This window comes from Eleutherodactylus coqui, chromosome 5 (genome assembly GCF_035609145.1).
Source record: "Eleutherodactylus coqui strain aEleCoq1 chromosome 5, aEleCoq1.hap1, whole genome shotgun sequence".
In the NCBI taxonomy this organism is placed as follows: Eukaryota; Metazoa; Chordata; class Amphibia; order Anura; family Eleutherodactylidae; genus Eleutherodactylus; species Eleutherodactylus coqui.
The window spans coordinates 109,843,695-109,862,914 of NC_089841.1; the positions used below are offsets into that span (position 1 = coordinate 109,843,695).

Here is a 19,220-nt window from a genome sequence, read left to right on the forward strand (position 1 = left end):
TATTGCCTTTTTGTATTCCATCCTGATGCATGCCATATGCCCCTCTTCTTGGTTGTACTTATATAGGCACATCCATCAAGTTTAGCGCACCATTTGCTTATTTTATATATGTTTTTAAATTAATAAATGGAATGAGAGGACTGGAATACCCAGAGAGACTATCAAAAAAGACGGTTAAGGGGCGACCAAATAGCCATGTATAAACACATTAGGGGACAATACAAGGATCTCTCCCATGATCTGTTTATACCCAGGACTGCGACGGTAACAAGAGGGCATCCGCTACATCTAGAGGAAAGAAGGTTTCATCACCAACACAGAAGGGGGTTCTTTACTGTAAGAGCAGTGAGATTGTGGAACTCTCTGGCTGAGGACGTGGTGATGGCAAAATCGGTAGAGGAGTTTAAGAGGGAACTAGACGTCTTTCAAGAGTGCTATGATATTACAGGATATAGACATTAAATAACCAGCAGAGTTGTTGATCCAGGTCTTGGAGTCAGGTAGGAACTTTCAAACGTTGATGCAGGGATTATTCTGACCGCCTTTATGGAGCCAGGAAGAAATTTTCCCCCCCAAATTGGCTAAATTTCTGCCTCATTCGGTCTTCTTTTGCCTTTCCCTGGATAAACAAGGTCAGGTAGGGGGTCGGGGGTAGGGGGGGTACAAGCTGAACTGGGTTGACATTATTCCCCCTCAGCCTAACATACTTTGTTACTATGATATGTTACTATGTTACATGCCTGCTCACATACAGCTCAAAACTAAATTTAACACAATTTTTCCGCTCTGTACTTCCTTCCTGCACACATCCCTACTAAGGGCTGCCAGGCTATTGGTCAGCAATCCGGTCCCAAGAGCTATATAGAAAAAAATTGTCCCTGGTCGTTGGTGCCGGATTGCCTATAGGACGTATCTACGGCAACCTGTGAGTAAACACTTCTGAAGTGCCAGGAGGAGGTGATGGTTTATAGAGCGACAAACACAAAATCCAACCAGAACCATTTTGCAAACTTCAATAATATTTGATTAGCATTCATTTGACAGCAACTTAGTGTAACAGGAATACCCCTTTGAATATCTGTATAGTCCATATATGTAGTTATTTACATGTGCTATATTTCGGAATAGTGTTCGAATGTTGCTGTAATGCATTTTTGACATGTTACTTACCAAATACCACTGCTGACTCCACATAGGATCATCAAAAAGGTTCTCTGTGTTTTGTTTGAGGACAGAGCGCTTACTCCTCTCTTTGATATATTGTTGTTCTGCCCATGACACCTAAGGATAAAAATATGTCACGTGATATTTGTACTATTACAACTTGATTTACAAATATTAAGTCTATATAATTAATTTTATAACTTACAGAAGAAGTGATATAAGACTACGCACAGTAGAGGGTATAGTGTATTTATTAACCTCCGCTGCATCAGACTGAGGGTGCGTTCACATGAGTGAGTACGATATCAATCCAAGAAACTCAGACTGATATTATACTCTTAAACCTGACATCTCTGCTGCAAGTGCGATGCATCTTGCTAGAAAAATGTATCGCATATCTGCAACATGCGATTTTAATGCATGAAAATTGCATGTTCCAATAGGAAAAATAGAAAAATGCATTGCACTCGCATAAAAATCACATCTACATGCAGGCGAGATGCGATTTTTTTCTTTTCTTGCTGCCACAGAAAATAATGGGTGATTCTGAAAGAGAACTGCCCAAAAAATAGGAAATGCAGCGATCTTTCAACCTTGCATCATCAGTTCCAGATAAAAATCGCTCATGTGAAAGCAATGTGTTCGTTTTGCGTGCAATTTCTAACTATATCGCAATCAGTCAAATATTTTTCATGAAAATAGCCCATGTGAATGCACTCAGATTAGAGATGAGCGAGCATGCTCAGTAAGGTCAGTTACTCAAACGAGCCTCGCTCATCTCGAGTAACTGCCTTCTCCTTCGAGCGTGCTCGGGGGGTCAGTGGGGGGCGGTGGGGGAGAGCGGAGGGGAGCAGGGGGGAGAGAGAAAGAGAGATCTCCTCTCTTTCTCCCCCCCCCCCCCCCCGCTACCCCCCGCTGCTCGCTGCCCCCTCGAGTACGCTCGGAGGAGAAAGCAGGGCAAGGCTCGCTCGAGTAACTAACCTTACCGAGCGTGGTCGCTCATCCACTGAACATCCACTAGAACACCTATATTATAATCATCCTTGTAAACGGAAATTTCTCTAGAACTAAAATCCACTTCAATTGGGAACACTTTTTAAAAAAATCTCTGCAGATAAAGTACGATTGTCTTGTTTTTACAATTCAGTAAAGTTGGTAAATGACATTTGCTATTATTACTGTATTTTTGAGTATGTCCTGTACATGTCTCCTGGAATAATGTGCTCCCGGAACTGTTTACTCTGATATGTCCCATGATACAACCACAGGGAGCGCAAAAGGTAAAATGTCAATTCAATCCTCAACTTGATGCATTCTCTTAGTCTTTTAGCTCTTTAGACAAAAGCATTGCCAAAATCACCAACAAATTGTCATAAAATCATACATTTTATAACCAAATAACTTACTCTGTCATCATCAGTTAGCCGCTTTGTTATGTGTGGGAGGCTCCTCCGAAATCTCCTTGGATGTGCTGAAACCCTGAATAAATAGTGATTTTCAAGAGATCCAATCTATAAAAAATATAACAAGAAAGGCCAGATCAGTTTATGCTTTTTTGTGAACAGGAAGGATGGGTAGATAGATAGATAGATAGATAGATAGATAGATATTAGATAGATAGATAGATAGATATTAGATAGATAGATAGATGTGAGATAGATAGATAGATAGATAGATAGATAGATGTGAGATAGATAGATGTGAGATAGATAGATAGATAGATAGATAGATAGATAGATAGATAGATAGATAGATAGATAGATAGATAGATAGATAGATAGATATGAGATAGAGAGATAGATGAGAGATAGATAGGAGATAGATAGGAGATAGATGGGTGATAGATAGGTGATAGATAGACAGATAGATAGAGCAATTCATCAAAATCATAGGCAGTTAAGATTTCTTAACAACAAATTTTAAAAACCTTAATAAATTGGAATGATTATAAGAAATATACATCCACAGGCCAGAATACTGATATAAACATAGCAACAGAATTTGCTGCGAACTGTAGAAGGATGATAATCAAAGATAATCACAATGATAATAATCTGTACAAGCTCCTTGTAATATAGTGGATTTGGTGATTTTTTTTTTCCATGCAAAGTGTAGTATAACAGATTATATTAAAGTGGTTATCCAGACGTCAAAAATTGATTGCCCATCAATTTCTGATGAGTGTTGTCCCAAATGTCAGACCTCCATCAATCACTGATTGATAACCTATCTTAATGATAGGCCATCAATTGTATAAAGGCCCATTTAGACACAACGATTATCGCTTAAAATTCGATAAGAATTGTTTTGTCTAAACACGCTGCCATTGTGCACTGTTCACGCATTATTCGTCCATCGGTGATTTCTAGCCAGTAGATAGAAATCACTGATGACTGTTATCAGCGCCGCATGCTGATTTTCTTAGCGGGCGGTGCTGATAGCATTCTTTCAGCTGGTATCCCACTGGTACTTCCCAGCAGGATACCAGTTGAAAGCTTTGAGAACAAAGCAGCTGTCAGCGCTCCTGCTGTTTCTTGGAGCTATCAGCTCAGCGGGACACCCCTGAGAACTGTGAGAACAAAGCAGCTGTCAGCTCTCCTGCTGTTTCTTGGAGCTATCAGCTCAGCGGGACACCCCTGAGAACTGCGAGAACAAAGCAGCTGTTTGCATATACAAAACAGCTACTTTGTTCTGAGTTATCAGTGGTGTCCTTCTCCACCTGCATTTAACTCTTTAAGTAGCTACTTAAGAGTTATGCAAAGATGATCGCTCAAAACTGTCACTCAAACTGCCGTTTGAGCGATTTTTGAGGGATCATCTTTCAGTCTAAATGCACCCTAAGTTTGGATAACCCCTTTAAGTCTATAGCTGATTAGACATGGTTTTGTATTAAATAAATGGCTGTTATAGCTCTATTCTTCCTCTTGTTGTTGGGGTTCTTTAGGGGTTTAATTCTAGGTTCCTTTGTCTTTTATATACACAGCCCCTATTGGACAAGTTACCCGCAGATTTTGGCTTTCAGTAGCACTGATGACACCCAATTATTCACCTCTTTCTGAGACATCACCACTTCAGTACTGCAAAACACCTGTGATTGTCTTATCAGCCGTCTATAATACCATGTTCTCTATCTAAAACAGAACCTTTCAAAAATGGAACTTCTCGTGCTTCTGGCATCTACTAACCTACCTCATCCTGATATTTCCATTTCAGTATATGGTACTACTATATGTCCCAGGCAGTATGCTTGGTGTCCTGAGGTCATATTTGACTCCGATCTTTCCTTTACTCCCCATACTCAATCTCTCCCACATTCACCTGCACCTCAAAAACATCTCCAGAATTTACCCTTTTTTCCCTTTTTTTACTCTGGATACATCAAAAGCTCTTCTTGTTGCCGTAATCTGCTCTTGTCATGACTGCTATAACTCCTTACTGATCAGTCTTTCTCTCTCTAAACTCTCCCCTCTCTAACCTAACCAAAATGTAGCAGCCAGGCTCATCTTTCTGTCCAACCGCTATACCGATGCCTCTACCCTATTTGAACTCTGTCTACCATCCTGTATTCCTTCTGAGAACCCAACCCCTTTCATCCCATAGTATCCCTTCCACTCCTTCCACCCTAATGCACTTCATATCTGTACATACACAGATTCTTAAGGCCCATTTACACCAGCCGATGATCGCTGAAAGATCGCTCAAAGGACAGTTTCAGTGACAGCTTTGAGCGATCATTTTGCATAAACTGTTAAGTAGCTACTCAGCTACTTAAGGGGGCGCTGACACGAATAATGTTTTTATGCTTTAACAGCCATTGTTCCCTAGTCTGCCTAATGGACACAGGGAACCCACGATTTTTGGCTGTTAAAGCATAAAAACCTAATACTTACCTTGTCTTCTGTTTTTTTTGGCATCAGGGGGGTAATCTCCCAGCAGGCTCTGTTCTTCCTCTTCTTCCTCCGACGAGCCGCCCCGCTCTGGGATTGCATGCATGCGCAGTGGAGAGGTGCCCTCTGACAGGAGTCAGGACAGGCCGCGTCTCCACTGCACACGCACAGAATCTCGGAATTCAACCAGGATGGACGGGCCGCTCACAGGAAGTACTGCTTGTGATGTGCTTGCTGTGGGCGGCCCATCCGTTCACCTCGGTAGTGGCTGACGGATGGAGCAGAGCAGGAAGCGGTCATTTTGGAGGCTCCTGCTGTGCTTCTACAAGCCACAGAAGAAGATGTCGGCTGGAGGGGACATGCCTGGTGATCGGTCCTAGCCAGGCAAGGTGAGTAAACATTTTTTAATATCAGAACCCCTTTAAGTACTAATCAACTGTGCAAATGAAGCCTTAGCTAAATGCAGTTAATAGAGGGCTATTATCTGTGCTCAGATCCTTTGGGAAAACAATGCTATCAGCACTTCCTGCGGAGAACTGCTAATAAGGCTGAATGACGATTTTTAGGTTGGACTGAATTTAACGATCAGCTAGCAGTGCCCGAAAAGCACATGATGGGCGAGCGTTTAAACGCACTGATGATCGCTAAAACGATCGCCGATTAGCAATTTTTTTTTTTAGCGATCATCGGCTGGTGTAAATGGGCCTTTACTTGTGACCGGTTCATTCTGCTTTATGTATACTACCCTATTTAGTAAAAGGTGGCAGGACCATTATACAGAACAAGCACTTTTACCACTTGTGTCGCCCTATTTGTCATAGACTGCAATCTCTTGTAAGCAGGACCCTCTCTCCTATAGTTTACATTGTGCATTAGTTTAATACTGTTTGTACTGTCTGATGTATCCTCTACCCTGTAAAGTGCTTTGAATATGTTGCCACTAAATTAAGATAATTATTATTACTTTAGTTAAAGGTGCTTTTACACGGAACGATTATCGTTCAGATTCCTGTGATCCAGCGAGAATCTTAATGATTATCGTTCAGTGTAAACAGGCAGTTGCTCACTTATGAATGACTGCCTGCTTACTGTGAATAGAGGTTGGAACGATCCCCGGATGTTCCGCCTCCATTCAGTCAGCGATGCACATTCCTTGCTGGGAGTATTGCTGGGACAACCTGTCGGGCATCTGTACCTGACAGATCGTCCCACGTAAAAGCACCACAACACAATGTAACCCTTTGTCTTTGTATAGCTATTGTATGGAGAATTTATGGGGCAGGGCTGGAACGATGAAGAGCACTAAGAGAGGAAAATTATTATTGGAGGTTCTAGTTCTGGTAATTGGACTCAAGTGCTTTTTTCTGAATTAGTTTATTTTCTATTTCTGTGCTTGAATTTTTGTCAATGAATCAAAATAAAACAAGGAGAGAAGCATGCAATATCAGTATTGTTCTAAATGTTTCTGTATGTATCTCTGTTATACTATGTATAGTTTATTATTTGTGTTGATGTCTCTTTAAAGGACAAGGCTGTGTACCCTCTGGTGTATGAAGGGCTATGATACCTGCATTTCTATTGGTCCTTTATTCTTAATACGCTCCTATATATAGCTCTCATTATGCTATGACTAAGAACGTCCTGCACACTTGAAACGCATGGAGTACATTTTTAATTCATCTCAATAAAAGAAAATTGGATTTTATGTCATCGGTTTGTACTGGAGTCCTTTTCCATCACTAGTGAATCAAAATAAAATACTTAGCTTATATCCTATTAGGATAAGCAATTTTTATTTATACGAGTAGGAAATAATCCAGCGAGTGCTCCATTTTATATGCTGTGATTAAATGGCAAATACTTGTAGCGGCTTGACTAAATGGATATCGCTGGTTGCATTGGATGAGCTCTATCCTTTTGGATGGGTTCATCCTTTTTGCTAACCACAGGCAAGGGATGCTAATAAATTATGCAATACTGTACATGTTATCTACAGACGAAGTGATATTGCTCTTATATTTACATAAAGCCGATTAGTCATCCCGGACCGTGCTGACGTCAGGGGTTTATGAGAGGAGAGTCATTTAATGGAAAGGATGCATTACAACACAATGGATGATTACTGTTCTCTCTCTGACTCACGCCAGCCTGGAAAAAAAGCTATTTTTTTAAATCACCATTGTACTTCTGCTTAACCGCAGCTGACAGGCTCTGACTATTCACAATCCTAATTATGTCTATCAATATAAAAATCACACAACGCTGCTACTCATACGGATCAGCATCACGCTGGACTAGTAGTAAATGCAGGCCGATAAATAGAATGTGGCATGGTCATGCTGTTTGGCTGCTGGAAATGTCCAGATTCACATGTATTTTCCAAATTGATTATCGCAATAGAAAAAAAAAATGTTTTGTAGGTCAATAATTTGTGTTTGTCCAATTTGTTGCAGATTGCACTTGGGATTCCACATTTCACCCATCCCCTTGGATAGACTATAGTGTGGTATGATCGTTAATCAGTGTGACTATCAGTATATTATTTTGTCCATACATATCTACAGTGATTTTGAGAACACTACACCACAATCTTGGGCATTGAGGCTGTACAGGGGTGCTTTGTATACCCTTGCTGTGTATATGCATTGTGCCCACTGACCGCCAATACAGATATATGCTAAAGATCCATGGCCCAGCACTTCTGTACACCAGGATCCCTGAGATCTTCATTTGGTGTTAGAATGAAGTGGACATTTTTTATAAAGTCATGTGAGTACAATGTTCACCACAGGCTGTTCTAAAATAACCAATTTTCGCAATCAATGCATGCAATGGGCACAAAAAGATCAGTTCCAGATTAACTTTATCTGCAGAAAAAGTCATCTCTGAAAATCACCAATTTCACTACAAATTCCCTATGGCCTCATTCAGACGAGCGCTGTCTGCATGCAGTACGTATAGGCACATGCAAAGATCGCGGCTATACTGCACTAAAGATCGCGTGAACGGGTTAGCTACTTGAATTAGCCCGTTCACACAATTTGAGGTGCATGTTATCCAGCTCCCTTAGAAGTGTATGGAAAGCACGCGCCAAGGATAGGTCAGGTCCTATCTTTGCATGCACAACGGAGCTTAGATGTGAGCTGCAGTTGTATGTCCTATCTTTGTTAGGTGTGCGGATTTAGCGCATCTAAAATTCTTTTATGTGAACACTTCTAGAAGAAACCATAGAAGCACTTCTGTGTGCACCTCTAATGCGCACGGACAGCGCTTGCGTGAACGAGGCCTATGCAATATGTGACTGTTACAGACCCCAGCTCCCGACACTATTACGGTACCTACACACACTGTAGTAATATTTGACTGTTTTTACACTTAGTTAATGGAAATTTAAGAAATTCCCTTGACACAATGTGACTAAAATAAATAGCCAAATGCCCAAAAATGTGCATTTTTAAAGCCAGGCAAGCCATATTGTTAAAGCCGTATGTTTTGCTACAGGGTTCTCCACTGACGTGTTTTTTTGCATTTTAGCTCTGTTTTTTTTCATGTTTTGGGGACCATAATACAGAGCTAATATAAATTTATGCATCTATTTTTCATGGTCGGTTTTTAAAAATGCAGCATTACCTATTATTTGTGTCTCAGCCTCCCTATATTTTCGTTTGGGCAAATACAGATCACTAGATACGGAGGCAAATACTGATGAAATCCCGATGACACGTGGTTCAGTGTCACCTGTAGCAGGTCAACAATACGGATCCATGTTACTGACGTGTTACCGATGACATTACAACCGTATTTCATCAGTATTTGCCTCCATATATTTTTTTTATTTTCTAGTGGACAAATACTGATCCATATTTGCCCAGTAGAAAGTAATAGCAATATATATGCAAAAACACAAAATATAGGTTATGCTGCGTATTTAAAAAATCACTTGCTGGTGATTTGTCAACCACGTCTGCTGGGACAGATCTAGATACACATATCGTGTTATTAGTAGTAATATCTAGCTACAGTGTTATCAATATGCACCAATGATCATTGTTATGTGCGTGTCTTCCTATGGGCAAAGTTCAAGCATGTTTACCGTGTCTTTCAATATTCAGTCTACATTGCCAGAAGCCTGGAGCAAATAGACCAGGCGAGTACAAATGCAGTATTAAAGTAGATGGAAGGCAAGGAGGCCGAATTACACTGGAAAAAACACATAATCCAGCCGAGGACGTAGAACTAGAATCTATTGTATTTAACACACCTGGTATATCATGTGAATGAAGCTTGGCGAGATGGGGTTTCTTTCCATTCTTACAATACCGATGTAGCGGTGCTGAGTTTGTCATTTGGTAAATCTTATTACAATACCACGAAGTGTTATATATTGTTTTACTAAGGACTGAAGGTAAACTTTCAGCATTGTCACAAGAGTTATCTGTCACAACTCGCCAGCGCTGCTGCTCAATCCTGATCTGATCGTTGAGAGTATCAGTCAGGAGAAGGGAAATCAAAAAATTTCTAAGGCATTACATATACCATGGAACACAGTGAAGATGGTCATCAAGAAGTGGATTAAATTTGGCACAACAGTGATATTACCAAAAACTGGACGGCCCTCAAAAATTGATGAAAAGACCAGAAGAATTTTGGTGCCGGAGGCTGCCAAGAGGCCTACAGCAACATTAAAGGAGCTGCAGGAGTTTCTGGCAAGTACTGCTCGTGTAGAGTATGTGACAACCATTTCCCGTATTCTTCATATGTCTGGGCTGTAGGGTAGGGGGTCAAGACGGAAGACTTTTCTAACAAAGAAAAACATCCAAGCCCATCCAAAACCTACATTAAGTCTGCCAAAAGTGGGAGAACATGTTATGGTCTAATGAGACCATGGTTGAACTTTTTGGCCATAATTCAAAAAAGTATGTTTGGCACAAAGCCAACACTGCGCATCACCAAAAGATCAACATACCCACATGGTGGAGGCAGCACTGTGCTTTGTGGCTGTTTTTCTGTGTCTGGAACTCGGTCTTTTGTCAGGGTGCAGGGAATCATGAAGAGTTCCAAATATCAGTTCATTTTGGCACAAAACCTTCAGGCCACTAAAAAGCCGGAGATGAAGGGGAATTTGACCTTTCAGCACAACAACAACCCAAAGCATGCCTCCAAATCAACAAAAGAATGGCTACACCAGAAAAGGATCAAAGTTTTGGAATGGCCCAGCTAGTGCCCAGACTTGAATCTTATTGAAGATCTGTGGGTTGACCTGAAGAGGGCGTTACACACATTAGATGCCCTTGCAATGTGACAGATTTGGAGGGCTTCTTCAAGGAAAAGTGGGCAAGGATTGCCAAGTCAAGATGTGCCATGCTGCTAGATACCTCCCCTAAAAGACTGAATGCTGTCATAAAGTCAAAGGGTACAACAACCAAGTCTTAGTTTTAAGGTGTGCATATTTATGCCACCACATTATTTTAGATTTTTTTTCCCACCATTGTTTTTTTATGGAATTGGACTGATAACGGGTCACATTGAAGGTGGAAAAATTAATCTTGGTCAAATTTTTAGCATGACAGAACACATGGCATTGTAACGGGTGTGTAGACTTTTTATATCCACTGTATGTACTCCTCAGTCAGCCTTATTGAAGTGAGATTGTTTTCCAGAAACTGGACAACTCCTTTAATATAACTTTCCCAGCCACGGTTTACTGTTTCAATTGCATTATAATGGGTTTTGTTGTGTTAGGCCACCTTAACACAGGCAATTAACGCTGCAGAATTTCTGCAGCATTTACAGTGCAAGCCATGTGAAGATTTTGGAAATCCCCTTCACATGGTGCAGAAATTTTCTGCAACAAATGCAGTGTTTTCAAAAAATGTTGCAGATTCGAAATCTGCAGCATGTCTATTCATACTACGGAATGATGCTGCGAAATTGAACACTTAAAATATAGGGGTTAAATTCCGCAGCAAATCCACAATTAAAAAAGAAAAAAAGATTACCTGCTGAACTGTTGCAGGTATTCCATTGCAGAATGCCCGTAGCCATTCCGCCCTGTGAGAAGGTACCTTTAATGACTTAAAAGGGAATTCCAGTTAAGGAAAGTTGCTGTTAAATAAATGCTAATTAAATGTCATAAAAGTTTGCAATGTGGTTCTGCTTTGGATTTTGAGTCTGTAGTTCTATAAATCATCACCTTCTCCTGGTACGTCAGAAGTGTTTATTCACAGGTTACCTGTAGACATTCCAGGTCTACATATTGGGCTTGCACAGTAGGATCGACCAGGAGCGGCTTTTTTTCTCTTCAGCTCTCAGGATCAGATTACTGACCAACATCATGGAAGCTTAGTGTGGACATGCACAGGAAATAAGTACAAAGTGTTGAATTGTGTGAAGGTATGTGGTCGCCATTTTGGATAATCACGATGTGGGGAGACATCGGAAATGGGGGACGGGATAAGAAGGTGATGGCTGCATGAGTTATACCCATAAGCCTCCAGCTGGCTCTGGCTTGACCTCATGCAACCAAAGGTACTATACATTTCCACCCTCAAGGTGTCTGCTGTCACAGATTTATTGCTTTCAACTGCGCACTATGGCTCCCAATTGTGAACTTGTCATCAAAGAAAGTGAACTCTGGACAGTGATTGCTCACTTGGGATAGCTCCTTTAAAGGTTTTTCTTTTATTCTTTTTTTTAATGCTGGCCATGGGAAAAAAATTAAAGCAGACTACATTCACCTGCCCCAGGTCCCTGCAGTGCCATTGCAACTTCTCAGCTCATCCCACTATTACAGCCAATCATAGACCTCATTGGCCAACTTCTGAAGTTTGTGATTGGCCGCAGCAGCCTGTGAAGCCCCATCAAGTAGCTACCTGCAGCTTGTAAACAGCACTGGTGGGGTGAACAGAGAGCTGCGGGGAGCTGAGACGGGTGAATACAGTCTGCTTCATTCTTTTTCCGTATAGGCATAAACATGTAATACATGGCTTCCTAACTGACTGTGTTTGGCAGCCACTAACAGATATACTGAATTTTGTTATTGGTATTCCAAAACTTCTGCTGCACCATGCATCGAATTGACCTATTTCAAACCCTATCTACGATGAGATTCTCTTTCTGTAGTAAAGTATAATGTGTTGTATATCTGTGTTCTTCTGCTTTACATCACCCAAGAGTTACATATATATGTGTATTATATTGTAGGGAACTTTTGTAATATCCAACAGTTTCTGGAATTGTTTAATTTTATCTGTTTATTAATTTCTAAAATAAAAATGGTAAAAGTCATCTAAAGTACATATGCAGATTTACAGGCCTACAAACACATACTCTCAATCTAGGACTAATTTCATAGGAAGTCAATTAACCTAACCATGAACTGCAGAGTGTGGGAGGAAACTACGCAAACAGAGGGAGGCAAGCAAACTCCATGCAGATATTACACTGATTGGTTTAAGACTAATAGCAGCAGTGTTGGAAGGCGTCATGCACAGAAATATACAATCGTAATATAGCCTCAAATGACTTCTATCACTCCATACTCTATCTCTAGGTCTCTGATTTTATATGAAGGCATACAAACATTAGTGAAAAGCCAACATAAAAAACAATTGTGCCATGTTGCATTTGATGCAATATTATGGAGATTTTTTTTTCGCAGTAGAGCAGCATGGACTCAGTGCTTCTCCATAAACCTCTGTACTCAGGTTTCTGCCATTTGCATGAGGTCTTATCACTATATATAAACATATCAAAGTTTTTTAAGCCCTTTTAGTGCTACTGAATCTTTTGGTCTGATAAAACCTGTAAACCCCCTTTTATTTTTAAGTCAACTAAGGTCCAATGTACACAGGCGTATTTGCATTGCAGAATCCAGTGGGTGTGCACCTTCAGATTCTGCAGCAAATACTGGCCATAGACATGCTATGCAAAATCGCTTTTCCATGTCCACGAGTGGAAATCAGTTGCGATTTTCCGCTTGTGGAGGGAAAATCTCAGCATGTCCTATTCTAACATGGATTCTGCATGGATGGCTTCCATTAAAGTCAATGGAAGCCATTCGATCCGTGGTTCTTTTACAATGACATTGTGGAAGGGTCGCGGGTTCTGTGTCATCGCTAGGCAATGATGTGCAAAAAGCAGTCGGTACTGCACATGTCGCCATGTAGTCCATCTGCAGTACAGAAGAAAAGAAGAAACAGCAGGTACGCACGGATCCTGGCCGTGGGCAGGGTCTGATTCCGCTGCAGGATTCCGCATGTGGAATCCGACCCCCCATGTGCATTTGGCCTAACACTTAATCTGCAACTGTAATGTGAGATAAAAATGTATATGATTTCTGTTGGTGATTATTAATAGAAAGTAATACTACCGTGAATTGTACCTCACATTCTTAATTAAATAAAATAGAAAACTTAAGATAGCGTTAGTAAAAATCAAGCTACACAGTGATACAACGCGTCAAGCAACCTTACAAAATTTCACTACCGTCACAAAGTTTTTCCTGTAACATTTCTCCTGTAGGAAAATTGAAGTTGCACTATAATTCCAACTTGTATTGCAAGTTACAGGCAACTGTGTAACCATGCTGACCTGACCTAAACATTTCAGCTATTCTTCCCAAACTCCATAGATCTCTTTATATTGAACCATGAGTTGTCTATAGATCTTAATTAATAACCCTTGAAGTGTTATGTTTATCAATTCTATTAAATGAATAAATATACTATATATAACCAAGCGCCATCATGAAGCCCATCTAGGGCATTCAATGAAATGAAAGCATTGCCACTGAGCAAACGAAACTTAGGACAAAACATGATGGAGCTAATGAGAAGAAAGGAAACTTTATTCTAGAGAAAGAGTAGTTAAATAATGGCCAATGGGATTAAAAAAAACATAGGAGCTTGGGCAGATTACCACTGAATGACATCATTCTACTGCTTAACTGACTGTAAATATAATAATTGTATAGGCATCTGTAGAGCAACTACATTCATATGTTATCTTCAAACTGGAAAATAATTGAAATTCTTAACACTATTGGAAAGCTTTCAGATGGCTTCCATGTTTAGCTGTTGTATCATAAGCACAATATCTGGATCTATCAGAAGAAACTCTCCATCGTTGTCCTCCACCCGGGCAGCGAGGTCTGGAAAGTCCACCGTGATCTGTTGGATTAGGTAAACTACAAACCACTCATCTTCTATGTTATCACCAAAATGTGTTATTCTTCCAATATGAGCTGGGACATCACCTTTTCTCGATTTATACTTGAGGTTAAATGCTTGGTTCTGCCAGATGTAATCAGCCAGTAAGGGGGCTGACAGCGCCGCGTGTGGTTCACGGGGAGAGAGTGCGGACTGTTCATACTGAGAACCTCCCGCAGCATGGAGAAGCAGAATAAAATTTTGTGGAGTATCATCTTTTCCTGCTGCCTGGTGAGACAAGTGACCCTGCAAAGCTCAAACAGATTTTGCAGCGATACATAGAAGAAATACTCGCTAAACTAGCCCCCTTACTGCCTGATTACATCTGGCAGAACCAAGCATTTAACCTCAAGTATAAATCGAGAAAAGGTGATGTCCCAGCTCATATTGGAGGAATAACACATTTTGGTGATAACATAGAAGACGAGTGGTTTGTAGTTTACCTAATTCAACAGATCACGGTGGACTTTCCAGACCTCGCTGCCCGGGTGGAGGACAACGATAGAGGCAGCTGATTTCTTGCCAAAATGGTTGAAGCCAGAAAATAGCGATAATCGATATCTGGATCTCTTGCGTTTCTACTAAACCAGACATAGATGGCCATTGGATCAGGGATCTCACTTTGGCGCAATAGAAATGTGGGAGGTTGGAGTACTGTGTAGTAATACAGAAGTTAACTGTGTCTGTATTATAGTTTTCTGAAATTCACTTTAGCTGCATTCTTCATTTTCTTATCTGATTATAATTATTTGTGACATTTGCATATAACCAAGCTGCTTCCAAATAACTTAAACATGGAGCCTCTCATCAACTACTGAATCATTTGTGCTGCCTGGGTTGCACTGGACTTTTTATACAGTATTTGTATATCCTGAAGCACTGATAGGGCCTAAAGATATAGTCATCTGGCTATTATAGCAATAAACAAATATAATCTAAAAATGTTTGACCCCTGCATTTGCTGCATGAACTAGATATTAAAAGAGTAAAAACATGGGATCTACCAAAATAAATGCGCTCTCTGCGATCTTTACACCTAGGACCCCGGATGTATTACTGTGATATCACAGATGTCACTGTATCCAGTTGGTTGTCCACTGTTTACCCGTATGGTTCATGGTTCCAGCATCTGATTCATACTTCTACCATATTGATTACATATCATGGGTTTGGCTCATGTCATAATGAATATGTCAAATATATCTATGCAATATTCTCAAATGCTGAAAGTAGTAGTGATATTTTCTGTAGTTCTTGATGAATTTTGCTACATTTTTTATTTGAGGCCTAATTCGCACTATTAAATTAGTTATTATTTTTCTATTTTAATTTTATATACTAGAATAAAATGGTAATGAAAATATATTTTTATTGGAGGGGTAGGATTTTTTTACAAGGTAGACAAATATTCAGTTTTAGGCATTCTTAAAATTAATCGTCTGATCTGTTTGCACCTTTTAGAAATTAGTTTATTGGCAGAGAAGAAGCAAAGGGTATAAATCTATGCCATGACATACAGTGGAAGGATTAAGTAATTATGGACTAATGTTTCTGCCCCATGCCCAGTTTCTTTTAGGAGTGCATGTTCCTAGAAGATGGGAGAAAAATCTCCTGGGTTTCCCCATGGGAAGAGGGTTGGGAGTCATTGACATAAACTTTTGGCTTGTCTACAGTTAGAGGTTACATGAATGTAGTGAGGTTATTTATTCGACACATCACAGCACCGTACATCACTTGATGTCCCCACTGGGTCTAACAGTATAAGTTCACCTAGTGATATTTTTTTGGCGTGTGGGAGGAAACCAGTGTAAACTCACACAAACACAAGGAGAACACACAAACTCTGTGCAGATGTTGTCCTTGGTGGGACCTGAACTCAGGTGCTAACCAATGAGCCACTGCGCTGCATAGGGCACAGCTAGCCCTATGTTGCCTATTTTGCTAGCCAGATTTTCTATTCTGGAGACTAGCAAAATAGGCAAAAACCCTTAGGTCTCAAGCACAAGGGTGTACTGTACACAGCTTTTGACCTGTATGGAACCACAATATTGCACTCAGGAGATTCCTCTGGAACTGTAGGAACTCTAATTACTAAATTACCCAGAAACCCCAGAAGGGAGAAAAAAAACATAACTGTAAAACGGCTGGACAGGATTTTAAACATGAAGAGAACAATTCAAGAGCTCATATATTATTTATATTTCCTTGTCATTTTTTGTTTTCCACGTTAAAATGCCCTTTAAATATAATAAAACTGGAAGAACCAAAATCACTCATATAGAAGTGGTCTAACATCAAACCTTGTCATGCCTCCAGACGAAATTCCAGCAATTAAGAGAAACTACAAACTTCAGTTTGGTGCCACATTCAATTATAAATTAGGAGATTGCATAAGTAATACCTGGCTATTATAGCTACAAATCTAATGTTTGGTCATTCGAACATTGCAATATCAACTATGCAAGAAATCCAATTGTAGACTACGAGTTGCATGTGTTCTGCCAATGTATTATATTATATGTGGGCCTCAGAAGATAATATCAGTGCATTGCCAGATTACAGCCTGCCATAAACAGGACCCTGTATTCTGCTGAAGGGTCTACATGTCAAATGCAGGGCATCTGAGACTTCCCACTGATGCCTTTCCAACATTGACATTCATTACTGTATATAAAATTGATGTTTGATGCTGACAAAATGCTCTTTTGTGATCTTATATTACATGCTTTCTTAGCAATATTAGGATGTTGGGGCAATTTTTATATGTATTCATGGAACCGGGTGGTGAACCACTCCATAGCTAAACGGTTTCCCTGACATAGACCTATGGTGTGTTTACAATCCAGTATAGATGGGTGTCCACTACTGGAATTCCCCTTTTTGGCACAACCAGGGTCTTCATTCTACCAGGTATAAGGCTGCTGGCCAATGCATCTAAGAAGAGATAACATTTTTGCCTGGAAAGACTGGCCTGCAGCCACCTCACCTGGCGGGACAAAGGTCAGGGGACACCAGTTTTTCAGATTGGTATGTAATCTAGATGCTAAACCTCCACCTATATTAAATATCCTGTGCCTATGCCAAAAATATCTTTACCCCTTTAATTCAAAAAGAAGAAGAAATCTTACTAAAGACTAAAAAAATAAATTCTACGACCTATCAGCCTTCGCATTAAATAACCATCATGCAACCTTGTATTACCAACATCAGCTCTTTCTACCCATCACCTTCCCCATTTCCCTAGCACACTGGAAATCACAAAAAAAGCCTTAAAAAAAATAAGCACAGCCATATTGAATATGGAAAAGTAATCTATGCTAGATACTTCTCCAGAAATGAATGTTAATAACACTGACGTGTCTTGTGACCTGTATACGTTCAGATTGTAATTGACTTTATAACATGGCTGGGAGGCAGTGGAGGTGTGATGCCACCTGATTGAACCCCTACACTATAGGCAATTAAAAGATTCAGATCTACAATGGAGCTCGGGAACTGTATGACTCATCTGCAAACATCAGTATTATATGGACATGCCTAAATCCTCCTAATGAATCCATGAGGACATATCACAATCCTGTCCACGAAGTTAAGCATTCGATTTGGCAGTATATTTGCTTTAATTAACTCCTTCAATGCCTGTACTATATAAAAGTATATATAATATGGGAATTGTGTGTATTGACAGGTAAGCAAATAGCCTCATGCAGGTAAACCTTTGCAGCGCCTACTGTTTTTTTTAAACTTGTGTTTACAGAACTCACATGTCAGAAGCCGAGTAAAGAGAATATTTACATTACACAAGGATATCATTTGCAATATATTCATTTAGATAGATGGATTACATAAAGAAATCTAATATATTATATAAAGCCAAGCTGGTGTGTAGAATGCTGCACTCTAAAGAATGGAGTAAGTATGGTGGGAGCATGGTGCTAGTATTTATGAATGAAAAATGCCTTTTGCTCAGTGGCTATAGGCATCTGTTTTGCCTTTAGAAGGTAGACCATTGAATCTGTTTAATGCAATGGACATATTGGTCAACAGAAAACAGCACAGGTGTAAAGCAACAGGTTGGTGCCAGGTTCCTTAAATGCCAAGCGACATTTTTAAAAATATGGCAAACTAATAGCAACTGGTTAAGTATTGGCATGATCAGGTTATATGCATTTTTGCAACAGATGTACACCATCAAAATCAAAGTATTATTGACTTACCGGACCAAGTAATTCATAGCCCAATTCTCTTGCTAGTAACTCTGCTTCTTTTGGACCACCCGGGATCTCTGCAGCCCATTCATTCACATATCGTCTCTCTATGCCAGACACAAATAGTAAGCAGCATGACGATAAGATAGACACTAAAGCAATGCACTTGTAAGGCCAGCATCCTCCTTCCATCTCAACACGTATGTGTGCAATATTCAGAAAGGATATCACTGCTCTACAAATCCTCTATTAAATATAACAGCCTTTCGCCTTGTTGCCTAGTGAGCAGATGTGAGGAGCAGCTTTCTTCGGTGGAGTCTATAGCTGGAAAAAAACAACAAGAAGCTTTCTCCACATTCAATGGAAATGAGTATTTACACGTCAAAACTACGTCAAGCACACTTGCAGCGTCTTAAATCTATACGGTATTCCCAGGGGAGGAGAGATGCTAAAATAGAAAGCAGGGATTCACGTAGCTGCACTGCCCACGGACAGATCAGTTGGTGTAATTAGACGAGGAGACGCCCACACTGACTGTCAGAGACAGCAATATCATGCTCAAACAGGCGACAGATCAGCTGCTTCCACTGCCGAGTGTCAATATAATGCTTCACTGGCGCAGCCAGCTGTATGCTTCCCTACAGGAGTCTTCACTACTGTGTCATTCATATGTTCCTGTAATAGACTAATATTAATACAAGACATGTCTGCTCATTAACAACCCAAGGACAGCGATAACATTCACCGCAACA

The 19,220-nt window shown here is 40.2% G+C and overlaps 1 protein-coding gene across 1 annotated transcript in view; it reads right to left on the reverse strand.

Moving 5' to 3' along the window:
- PCSK1 (proprotein convertase subtilisin/kexin type 1) overlaps nt 1–18,934 on the reverse strand; it is a 57,900-nt gene extending 38,966 nt beyond the window's left edge. The window contains exons 1-3 of the mRNA XM_066603010.1: nt 18,478–18,934; nt 2,571–2,675; nt 1,171–1,281 (exon numbers count right to left, since the gene is read on the reverse strand). Coding sequence (XP_066459107.1) covers nt 1,171–1,281; nt 2,571–2,675; nt 18,478–18,660 — 399 coding nt within the window. The 5' untranslated portion in view covers nt 18,661–18,934. The remainder of the gene's footprint in view (nt 1–1,170; nt 1,282–2,570; nt 2,676–18,477) is intronic.
- Nucleotides 18,935–19,220: the final 286 nt, after the last annotated feature.